The sequence below is a fragment of the Dermacentor andersoni genome, chromosome 9, assembly GCF_023375885.2.
Source record: "Dermacentor andersoni chromosome 9, qqDerAnde1_hic_scaffold, whole genome shotgun sequence".
Classification (NCBI taxonomy): domain Eukaryota; kingdom Metazoa; phylum Arthropoda; class Arachnida; order Ixodida; family Ixodidae; genus Dermacentor; species Dermacentor andersoni.
The window spans coordinates 30,781,893-30,794,364 of NC_092822.1; the positions used below are offsets into that span (position 1 = coordinate 30,781,893).

Here is a 12,472-nt window from a genome sequence, read left to right on the forward strand (position 1 = left end):
CTTCAGCCTCTCGTTCCATTGACACTTTAGTTTTTTTCCGTAAGCTTGACAAGTATTCCTTAGGCAAGTGTCGTCTGACACGGCACAAAACAAAAAGATTGTGCGTCAGCCGCATCAGCACGAGTGAAAGCAGACAACGACCCACGCAAACCAGCAGGAACGGTGGAGACGGTGCACACAGAACAAAAGTAAATAACAAGACGGCTGCCTCGGTTGCGCCAGCCAATGGGAGGTGCAAGTCAGGGGGCTCGCCTTGCGCACGTGCGCTCCGCCCAATCATAGGCCCGAAATCACCCTTCAGAAAAGTGGCAAGAGCGGTTGTCCCGTTCAAGCGGCGCCATTTTGAGCCTGTGCAAAATGTGTACAAGAAAACTAGCTTCAAAACGAGCCCAAGATTGCGGCGGTCAGCTGGTGACTGTGGCCACGGCACATGCGGGAAGTTTGAACAAATTTAGCCCGGCGCAGGGTGTTTCGTGGCTCCCACAGGCGTTTTAAGAGCCCATATTTTTTTAAAATTTACCGATAGAAATCAGCGTTAATAATTTGAGGGCAGGTGCTTGAAGGCACAAACATTCCTAAAATGTGTTTCCCTCAAAATAAATTATTACTATTCTAGAACCCACATCGCCTCTTTACTGCTTAACTGCTTCCCGCATGATCCGATCGCGTGTAACAAGGCAAGGCTGTCAACGTTAAGAATGGCACTGCTGCGTCAACTGCAAAGCACGGTCCCGAGCGGCAACTGACATGCTAGCTCCATTGAGGCATCGCATTGGTGGCCTCAAAGGGGCCTTTTAAAAGATGCGAGAAGGTTGCTGTGGTAGCCTCTCGGCTTGAGAAATCCGGAAGAAATGCTGAAGTGAGATTGCCACAAGCATCTCGCCACGTACTTCTCGCCACCTTGCACAAAAAAACCACACGACTGTCAGCCTTGCTTGCATTACGCAAAGCTTGCTGACATCCTTCTCCAAGGCACCCAGGTGATCCACGTCGCGCAACGGAAGGTCCCTCGCGAAAACGAAGTCCCGGAGGGACTAAATCATCTGCAGGGCCTCCTGTGAGGATAACGTTGAGGTATCCTGTCCTACTGCGTCATTGCTGCCGTCCTCGCCATCACCGTCGCTATCCAATGCACAAGCACTCACAACAATCGCCTCCTCGTTTAGAAGTGCGTGCTTTGTTTCCAAATCTACAGCAGGGTGCTTTCTTTTCTCCGGCAATGTCGTGCATTGCCGACGATCAGCAGGCAGATCGGCCATCTTTCATTTCAAACCGCATGGCCAGGAATGATTTCGATGCAACCAACAAAGACGAGCACAAGGATGCGTTGGCAGAAGTGCAGAGAGTGAGGGGCCAGCGAGCGACCTGGGAGCAGCACAGCGCAGTTAGTGTGGTCCATTCGATTTCGGAGGGTGGCGCGGCGTAGAGCTATGGGCGCAGCCCATTCGTGTTCAGAGTGGAAGGGCAACTGGGGAGAGGTGTGCGAGGCTGGCAATGCGATAAAAAAAATTTCAGAATACGAAACTATCAAGATTAAAACTCTAACTCGGCAATGAAAAATGATATCACAATTCCATGAATTGAATCTAATAGTACATCTAAAGCGGTCAAAATTGATATGTTACATTTGAGTCTAAAAAAATTTAGTAATATGAAAATGCAGCTTTTGCAGAACCCTTGTAAACAACGTAACAAAATTACATAGAATGTAAAATGACATATCGAATTTGTCTGCTTTCAATGATCTAATGGTTGCCATTCACAGAACCGTGATATCTGTTCTTGATGCCGAGCTATGAATCTGTAAACTTCGAGCTTCTATTATTTTGAAAATCTTTTTAACAACATTCAGGCCCTAAATAGAAATTCCGCTTCTAACAGTCACTAGAATTTAACTTTCTCTCTCAAATGCAACAAATTTCATTAAAATCGGTCCAGGGGTTATCTCAGAAAACCGTTCTTGCGTTTTACATGTACAGTGAAACCTCGTTAAACCGTACCCGCTTAAACAGTAGTTTCGGTTTAAGAGTAGTAAAGTCAAATCCCCGACTCAGTGGCCATTAAACAATGTGTTTTGTATTCGCACAAACCGTACCAGCTTATTGCGTACGCATTGGTTAAAATGTAGCGTTTCCACTTTTCGTTGTGCAAACTTGGCAGTGCGTTGTCTCCATTGGGCGGCCTGGCAGAACAACGGCCTCCAAGCACCCTGTGCGTTTGCGCGTGAAACCACATCAACATCAAAATCATTTCGACGCCGTGCCAAAGAGCGTTGTGGCATCGTGCTAGCGAGGACTCGCATCACGCTGAAGCTCGGATAAAAAAAGACGCCGGATGCTCAACATAGAAAAAAAATTAGACATCGTCCGTGCTATTGAACGTGACACGAAGAAGTCTGCACTGGCATGCGACAGGGATCTGCTGTTGATTACGGTGTGTGCGAAGAAGTCGCTCAGCAGCGCTGCTACGACCACGAAGATATGTCGACTACGAGGTTCAACTTGTTGCCATCGTTGCCTCTGTTGTTGCCGAAGTGTCGACTAGCGACAGTGATGAGGACGACACAGAAAGCGATAGCATGGGCAATTCAGGCCCGGCAGTGGCAGGAGCTGCGCGTTACGTCAGCCTCATGAATGCAATCGTCGCGACGAGAACAGGGGCGCGATAACGTAACTCTATTCCAAACGAAAAGTATTCCAAACTCCGGCACCCGGCAATGAAAAAGGCGCCCCGGGACTTCTGCAGCACTACTATCGCATGCACGGAGAATACGTAACGCCAACGAGGAATCTGCCATGCGAGTGTTTGCCGAGGAGAGAGGGCTGGCTGAAAAGCTGGCATGCAGCTTCAGCAAGTTTGAGGCCGCCACGGCATCAAAGGAAAATAACACTTTTGTCCCACAAAGTAAATAAACACTGCATGTCCTTTTCCCCTTTCATCGCACTCTTTCGCATCGTTTTCAGCAGGTAAGTGGGCGATCTCGTGCTATTTCGGTTAACCCTTTCGCTGTCACGGACGTACCAGTACGTCTTCGCGCTTCCCCCCCACAGTGTCACCGACGTACCGGTACATTCTCTATCGTGCGTTCAAAATTTCACGCCTGAGCGCAAAGCTAACGCTCCTGAACTGGCCCCTTCCTGAACTGACTCTTCCTACAAGTTCGTATTTTCGCCTCGACCTGTGTTAGTCACGTATTGAAGAGTACGGTGCGACTGCCACTTGCCCCTCTCTCTTTGCTGAGTGGCGCGGTGGCTCCACGTTCGCTGTATCATGCGTCGCGCGCGTGTGGTTATGGATTCAAGGGTTGTTCTGCCATGTCCACGGGTTTGAAGGTTTTTATTTTTATTCTGTTGGTGTGTCTGCTACGGCGCATCAAGCTCAGAGGCACGCGCCGCGCCGTTGCCTCTCCGAAAAGAGTGACTCGACTGCTGCTTTCGCTCTCACTGCACCCTCGCTTCCGACTTGCAGCAGTAAACGTAAAGCCCTTCGAACTTTGTTTTAGCCTTTTTCCATCTCCCTCTGTCTTCTTGATCACGCAACGTCCCATTTCTCTCCGTTGTGCGGGCGACTGAAAGCGCATCCTCCTTGCGTGCGGTTACTTTCGGATGGCTGAGCGCGAGGACCTTCGTCTGCTCATTGGAGCGGTGGCTCAATTCCGATTCAGAATACGAGCCGAGCTCGGATTCGGACTCGGACAGTCTCATGCGAGAAAGAGGGAAGTTCCGCATCGTCAGATTCGGATGTTGAACGGATGTTATAGTCAGGCTGGTGATGATGTTTACTAACAACACTTGCAGAACACTGAAATGTGCATATTGCAGTGACTATGTTGTTTGTATACCAATCATAATCAAAAATAAATTGCTATGTTCATTCCCTGTTATGCTCGTTCCCTGAAACCAAGCCGACACTGGGGGGACGTCACGGCCAGAAAGCCCTGACAGCGAAAGGGTTAAACAGTACTACCGTTTAGTACGTACTTTTTCTGAGCTCCAGCCAACTACGGTTTAACAAGGTTTCACTGTATTTGCATAGGCCGCGTCGGAGTTGGGCCCGAGCTAAACCTTCCTCTTAAAACCGATAACAAGAATCAGTGTTCGAACAAAGACCAGGCGTTTCCTTTCATATCGTCACAGAGTGAACTGCCTGGAGGATGCAATTCAGTTACTTTCCGGCACTTCTACACCCAGTTCTGGCCGACGCAGCCTGCCGACAAAGGAAGACAAGATGTGCCATCCTCACCGGACGGTCTTGCTGTCAAACTGCTTGGAGCCACGCCACTTGCGGATGCAGTTGAGGCAGAAGATGTGACTGCACTTCTCGAGGATGCCAAAGCGGCGCTCCGAGGCGGGCTCCTTGTCCATCACCACGTCCATGCAGATGCCGCAGCACTTGTCCGCGCTGCGCTGGATCGCAAACGACAGCTCCATGTCCTGCTCGTGCCGCTGGACGCACTCCTGGAACCGAAGTAATTACGACCGTGCGTACAGTGTCGGAACGAGCAGTGCAGGTGACTACACTAATGCACGTATCATCATCAACCTACTTATGTCCACAACAAGACAAAGAACTCCCCGAATGATCTCGCAACTGCCTTTGTCTTGCACCAGCTAACCCCATCCTATGCCTGCATATTTTCTCATTTTATCGGACCACTTAATTCTCGACTCCCCATCCTTGGACATGCTTCCTCTCCATTGGTACACACCCATTGAATTGGATTGGCCGAACTTTTATTCCTGCAGGATGCACGTCAGCACGCAGTGCACACCTATTCTACAACTCTAACAAACCACCGATTGCATGGCCTACGCACTACATGGCCTGCCCAGCTCCATTTCCTAATTTCCTAAACTGGAATGCCCACCACACCTATTTTGAGCAGAATTTCCACCAATTTTGAAATTAGTACTAGCACAAATTCTGAGATAAATGCAAACAAGCTTAGGCCAAAATATAGTGCTGGAGCATGCTTCTTTAACATAATGCCCTTCTAGGCATTGCAGGACATTCATCGTACATTTTGGCAATGGATATCTCAAAGCTGCTGCCAGCCCTAGAATACCTTTCAAGTAGATGTAACTTGTACTCCGGCTTCAATTTGTAGTTTTCACTACATGCCCTAAAGTAGCAGTTGACTTTTGTTAGTTCCAACCTGACAAGACACGACAAAATTGATTCAATTATCGGCAGGTCAAATTACGCAAGATGCAGAAAAAGAAGCCAAAATAGTACATCACCAATTCATTTGCAGTATTTGCCCAATTCTAACGTGTGCACACTTTCTACGAGTGCAAATTAGAAAACTAATGTACAAATCACATTAAAGCTTTCAAACAAAATATAAACCTAACGCACATCCAATATATTATGTCTGTGTTGCACAAGATAAGCCTGTTTTTTTTTTAAATTCAACTTCACTGGATAATTTTTTTGGGGAGTCAGCTTCGCCGCAACACATCCGCATTATGCGGTAAAGCATACGATCGTCTCAAAGGCAATTCTGGTTACGTATGCGATTGTAACATGCAGGCAGTGTTTGAACCAGTTTTCTTTTAAAAAATAAAAAGGTGCGCATTAGATTCGGGTACGTACAGTAACATTCACAAAATTATTTTGCAAGGGCGTGCTGGGCATGGGGATGCGAGGCAGGAGATAAAGCTTGTGGGAAGCCAAGCAGCATGCTGCATGACAGAATGGTGGAGATGTAATGACTAGACTTAGCAACTAATTTCCCACCACCAGGGTGTGACAAATTGAGAGTTGAGGCAAGTGAACCTAGATATCTACAAAAACAAAAAAATCCTGGTAGAACACTCAAAAGCATTGTACTTGGGATTGTCAACTGTCCTGAATTTAGCAGGACAGCCGGAACATTTGAGTAAATGTCCGAAGCCTCGAGCGCCAGATGTTTGCACTTGAGCATTTTTTTTTCCCTACTGAATAACAGTCAATAAACCCGATTTCCTTCTAATCATTACCGACAGCTCGGTTGCCCGTTCTTCCCTTTTGTCTTCTGCTGCATTGTCAAACAAAGTGGTTTCGATTTTGTTGGGGTTATACAGCAAAATTCCAACAATTCGAGATCTTTTCATTCAAATTGACGGAGATTCCAAACTGCTCTGTTGGGTGCCGGCAAAATCCTACGTACTGGAATAGATAAAAATCTCATGCGAATTTGAATTTAAAAAAAACCACACAACGGTTATTTCGAACAATGTTTCTCACTCCCATGGACCACTTCTCAGACAAAACCAAGCCAAGGGGTCGATGCATCGCCTGTAACCGCAATGCTGTGTGCCGCCGTATGACGACGAAAGAGGCACAGGAACCCGACCGGCACAAGCACAGTGACAGGTGCCCTCCTTTCCCATACGGCTTAACAGGAGCAGGAAGGCGTCCTCAGCGCGGGTTTGACCCCGTCACCACGCGCTCACCTACTTCGTCTACTCGAGAGTTGGCCACCCCGGTCGTACCTCTCTGTGCTGCGATCGCTGTTCCTCGTTGTAGGGGTGCAGGCAGGGCTTCTGGCAGAGGTCGCACAGCTCGCCATGCAAGTAGGTGCAGTTGGCGCCAACCGGGCAGCCATCGCTGGCCACCTCGTACGGGCAGAGCGGCAGAGACGCCTCCTTGCTCGGCGGGGCCTTCTCAGCGCTGCCCTCGGGTCGTACGATGGACGCGTACGACTTTGATGCTCTGGCTGGCAATCCACCTGTCGGCAGGTGCATTCGTCCATTCATTCACTGGGTTCGAATGAGGCGAGGCCGATAATAACAGGGCTATCAAATATACTTCAAAGGCGTTTCAACCTGATCTTGTTGGTATGACTTCATGGCGGAGAAAAAGCATGGAAAACGGGACAACGGGAAACGCACCTTATCCTGTCTGATTCTAGGTGTCCAGTTTTTCATGCTATTGTTCCGCCACGAAGGGGTACGAAGGATAATGCTGACGAAGGCTGAGGATTCACTTTGACCACTATGGATTGATTTCTGTTCTCTATTAGTTGATCGGGCTTAACATTCTGAAGCAATACAAGGGCTATTGGGATGCTGGAGTGGTGGACTGCAGATTAATCTTGTACACGCAGGCTTTCTCTTTTATGCACATCTAAAGCTTGGTACACAAGCCTTTTGCACTCCAACGCCATCGGAATCCGGCTGCTGCAACTGGGAATGAGACTGATAACCCTGTAGCCGGCAGCAGAACTGATTGGTCGACTGGGTTGAAAGTGCCGAAGGAACATTTCGGCTACAAGAGGTAGAATTTTGGGAGGCTTGTGAACCATTTTGATGACGCAGGACTAATTGATTTAATTATTGCCACAAAGGAATAGCTGCGCCAGGAGGAGAGAGTGTTCGCGAAAGTCTAGGGACCAATTTTAACCACCCATTTCACTTAAAACGTGCGTAGGTCAAAGTTCACGAGCATTTACGCAACAAAAAATATTCTTACAAACAGCACGGTGCAGAGCTTTACAAAATGCTGGCCCACGGCAAAATGATCATGAAATTGGAAGGATGAGCTGAAGCTTTGGAGGACATGCCATGCAAGCAATATGGTCATTCAATCTATGATGACTTAAAAGCTGAACCGCTGCCGGCAGCAGCCTGAACATGCCAGTGTGCCATAGGCATGAAGAGGAGAGTGAACAAAGTGGTTCAAAGAGGGCCATGCAGGTTCAATGTCTCACTGGTTTCGAAGCTGCTTGCAGCAACAACAAGCAAGTTGTGCAAAATATACACACTCCCGCAAACAATGTGGGCACTTCGAAGCCCAGATGTACCATGTTTACTCGATTCTAACGCCAAGTGTTTTCTTAGAAGAAACTGGCACACCTGCTAACACGAACAGTGAATACGTTAATGGGGCATCAAGCTCTACTAGAAAGTCTTCAGGAAACTTTAGCTCAGGGCCTCTTATCTAAATACACAGGAAGAGAGAAGTTATCTAGGCAACCACTGCACCAAATTCGGCGAGGGTTGTTATATTTGAAAGAAAAAGTTATGGAGTCAAATCTCGTTAATTCGAGCAGGTTTGCTCAAAGTCATGTTTATTCCAATGGGCGAAAACGCCCGGCACTTCAAACTCGCAAGCATTTGCGACAGTTAATTCAAACATACCACGCTCAGACAGTACTCTCAGCAGCACGCCACCTCACGCGGCAGCTTCTCCGAAAAGCATTGCTCTGACCCCGCCACAGAGGAAAGGCTCAGAAGTAACCCCTCAACGCCACGCACGGAAAAAAAAAAAAAAGAAAGCTGTGGCGGAGATTTTACCCTCTCCCAAATGGTAAGGACGCCATTTCTGTGTCGCACCATAATGCCCCAGCCACACCAGCAGCAAAACGCATGCTGCGAGAGGGATCGATCCTAGGCCGATGTTTTGTGGCTCGCCACGGTGACAAGTGAGCCACGAGCGGAGAAGACCAGAGGGCCCCTACAGTGATGTACGCGCGGGAAACTGGTATCATGCTGGCCTATGCTGTTTTCCTGTAATCATTACAACGTAACGCAAATGAACACACTATAGGTTCAAACCAGTTTTAAGTAGAACTGAACCATTGTCGATGAACCTGAATAGGAAAAGTGTAGAGTCGACACGGTTGCTAGAATTCCCTGACCAGCTAACAGGTGGGTGCTGCCACTCACAGTAGTGATCGGCACGACGACGGGACAATCACTGTGGGAATGGCCAATTGCCAATAGCCTCTTATGTAGAGCCAGCATCAAGAGTTCAACACCTGCAGGATCAGTAAAATCGTACAACATTATGTTACTCAAATATACTCGTATGGGCTGCGAATTCGCGTAGTGCCAGGCTACATACTCGGTCAGCGGAACTATTCAGCTTTTGCTCGGAGTACGTCGTATGGAAACTTCTGGTGCCAACTGTACGCAAGGAGGTTTTTTGAATAGAATCGAGTAAACATGGTGAAGCATTTCAGAGTAAACCAGCAAGAGGCATGCAAACATTCGAAGTTAACACTGGTGTCACATGACCATTTTAGGTCACGGTCAAGTTCAATCCGGGTCGATTGCTGCTACATGGGCACTTTAGATTGCGACATTGCTTGTTCTTGTCACTCATGATCCATTCATGCGCACTATGATTTTTACTGCACATCAGGCAAACTTGTCAAGTTCCTTGCACTCACTTAGCGACATCTGATGCACTAGAGCTTACCCAACTAGATGCAGATTATTGGACCACATAGCAGTGATCACAGAAGGAAAAAATTTGATACCGATCTGCATCGATCGCAGTCAAAAGTGCCCATGCAACACCGGTATAAGTTGGAAAAGAAACAAAGGAGAACATACTTTTGGGGACAAACTCTGGCGCGTCGGCCCAACTAGAAGAGTGCACCGTCTTGCAAGTTGGATCGCCGCTCCAGGAAGACTCATTGTTGTTCTTTTTAAGAACCGTCAACGGCCCTTGGGGGAAGAGAGGTGGGAAGAAAGAATGCTCAATCAGGTGAGCCCGCCACCACCAGCCGTTAAGCCGCAAGCAACATTAAAGGAGTACCGACACACGTTCTCGAAGTTGTACAAGCTCCACAGCATACTTAACATGAAATAACGTTATGAAGTACTTCTAGGACATCTTAAGTTGACGTTAAAGTTTGCCTCGAAATACTGGGCAAGTAATTATAGCACTAGAGCTTTAGCTTGTCTGCAAAGTTATTGGGTTACTGGAGCTGTAGACGTAGCAAAGCTGGTGGCGAGACCTTGCAACACTTTGTCCAACTACAATGTGTTTGAAAAACTCGCATTGGGTCAGTGTGCTCATCGGATGAAAATCATATGAACGGCTGCACATTAATGATTATGTCACTACCAATGATTTACAGCAACAGTTAAGCAGAATACCGCAAGTCACTGAAGTATTAACTTTGTGTGCTTACTGTTTAGACTATGTCACAAGGTGTAGCTAGCAGCGTTGTTGCTGCCATAGAAATTCCTGGTATCCCAGTTTTCTGCAAGCGCTATTACATTTACAGACAAAGCTAAAGCTCACTATCATTGTGACACAAGGCAAAATTTGCCGGCATCTTGCAGCAGTAACGCTAGGTACGATGAAGTTCATGATAGAGAGTGCTGCACGCAATTCTGCAGGCCATGCTTTTGTGTGGCCACCACAGCAATTGCAGGAATGGAGAAATTCAGTGCACAGCGCGGTTGTGCTGCGTCCACTCAAACTGGTTTCCAAACTAGGTACCTAGGTACCCAAACTAGGTCCTAGGTACCCAAATTGGTTCGCAGGGAGAAGTACTGTTACAAATTAAGTAGGCTGCTCGGAGCTTCAATTACCGCAAGAAAAATAATGTCCACGTTGAAACCGTCATGTCGGTGCTCCTTTAAAATACGATAGTAGCATTATGCGTGCCAAACAATGCTCATGAGTGACACTAGGCAATAAGCAGCAATAGGCTCGGTCAAGTGAAATGCGAAGTTCCAAGCATGACGAGGGCGCATTCACATCGGCAAATTGAGGGAGGTTGCACGACTGACCGCGACTGGCGACCTGGAACTAAAAAGTGACCCACGTTCATCGACATTCGCATTGGTGAGCGCGGCACGCCACTCGCCATTCTGAAATGACTCAAGGTCGTTGCTGTATTTCGCACTTGCTTTCACAAACACCTGCTTTCACGAAGACAGCATTTGCGCCTGCTTCATTTAAGTAGCGTAACATGGCGGACAACCCGAGACATATTGTTTACCTCAAGCAGGCAAAAATTTCTAACCACGCAAACCAAAGAGCCACACGCAAGTCCAAGTCTTCTATCACATATTCGCTTGCCTCTCGCTGCTTTGCACTTGCGTTATTCTTGGACTCTCTCATCACCTTTGATGGCGGGCTTGTTACAGATGCCTTGGAAAGTACAGTGGTAGTGTCAGTTGTGGTTTTGCAGTTGCTGTCACAACAAAAAGATGAAAAAAATAATAAAGCAGCCTGTTCTAGCATGCACGTTTGCTACCACCACTGTCGCCAAGCAAAATAAACGAAAGCGCATTCCGCTGTCTTGCTCCTAGGTGCCACTGATTGGCCCTGCAGCTTTGTGGGACTAGTCGCAGGGCTGAAAAATCTAGCAGTAAGTGGCTAGCCAGGAAGAATGGCTTGTGGACCAAAGTGACCATTTACGGCCATTGCTTTGCGAGCCAACTTGGTCGTGCATCCTCCAAGATTCATCCGTGTGAATGCACCTCATCACTACGTAATGTGCAGCTCTGCCTACGTTCTTCAAACTAAGACCTGCTAACCTCCTTTAAATACACTTTGATGATGGCAAGGCTCCAAATGGGGCAAAGCTAGGCAGGTGTTCTTAAAGCTTTTCTTTAATTCCACTTGAGCACACACCAATGATATATCCCAATTAAGTGTGCATTTGTGACTGTATGTTTGATAAGGACAGATCAGGGCTGTGATTTTGTAGCTATGCCTTTTGCTTCTTTCTATGCCCCTCTCATCATCCACCGTTCATATATCGACAATGCTGGTGCAGCGTCGCTCTGGCCATTGATGAAGTGCAGAAAGGATAAGCACCAGAAAAGGCATCGCTACAAAATCACGGCACAGAAGCGCATTCATGAGATGTGCGTGGGTGGGCATTCGGGTGGGCATGGGTGGGCTTGCAACTGCCAAAACACCTTTCTACTGTTGAATGCTAAAGCAAAACAGTGATGCGAATTTAAGCATCCTATGTTTCCAAACCACAGACGCTCAGAACTAGAAGACAGCACTTGCAATCGCGTGCTTAGATTCTGCAGTTGAGCCTTTTATTTTTATTTTTGGAGACAATTATCAGAACACAAGTGTGCTAGAGTGAATGAGAGCTCAAGTTGATGTCCACACAGTGAATCGCATGCAGTGACATGGTTTGTGAATGCAGCAAGGTGCATGGGGGTGCTTGCTTGCATTCAGGGGCCAGGAAAGAATAAAAATGCACTTCAGCCAATTCTCAGGAAGTAGCTCTGCACAATGAGACAGCTGAATTTCTAAAGCATGGTCAATTATTGTGCAACATTTTCTGCCGCAACTTTCAATACGCTGTAACACGGCCGTAACTGGATCAGATTCCAAAAGTACTTCCAACATTTCACTACTTACTCTTTACACTAGCTAACCATGTGTTAGAATTTATTACGGTGCCTTCTTTTTCATTATGGCCTCACGCAAAGTGGAATATTAAAAGGACCTTAGTAACTAAGTGACCTACACCAAAACTAACTTATTTAAATGTCAGCACAAAAACTGAATATGAATGTAAGGCTTCATTATTATAGATTAGAAGAAACTACAAAAATGGAAGTACCTGCTTAAAATTAGAAAAACATTTACGCTGCTTGAGCACATTTCAAACAATGTAACATTGCTTGTGGTACTGCAATTGCAAGTACCAAAAGCCACAAATGTACCGTACATCGGTCTTTTGGTATGTTAGGAGCATCGTACTCCCCTGCAAGAC

The 12,472-nt window shown here is 47.0% G+C and overlaps 1 protein-coding gene across 2 annotated transcripts in view; it reads right to left on the reverse strand.

The window, feature by feature from the left end:
- LOC126527386 (E3 ubiquitin-protein ligase makorin-1-like) overlaps nucleotides 1-12,472 on the reverse strand; it is a 31,922-nt gene that overhangs the window by 12,990 nt on the left and 6,460 nt on the right. Inside the window, exons 4-6 of one of the 2 annotated variants that reach the window (XM_050175200.3) lie at nucleotides 9,324-9,437; nucleotides 6,477-6,712; nucleotides 4,243-4,457 (exon numbers count right to left, since the gene is read on the reverse strand). In XM_050175200.3, coding sequence (XP_050031157.1) covers nucleotides 4,243-4,457; nucleotides 6,477-6,712; nucleotides 9,324-9,437 — 565 coding nt within the window. The remainder of the gene's footprint in view (nucleotides 1-4,242; nucleotides 4,458-6,476; nucleotides 6,713-9,323; nucleotides 9,438-12,472) is intronic. The other variant, XM_050175201.3, reaches the window with a different exon arrangement.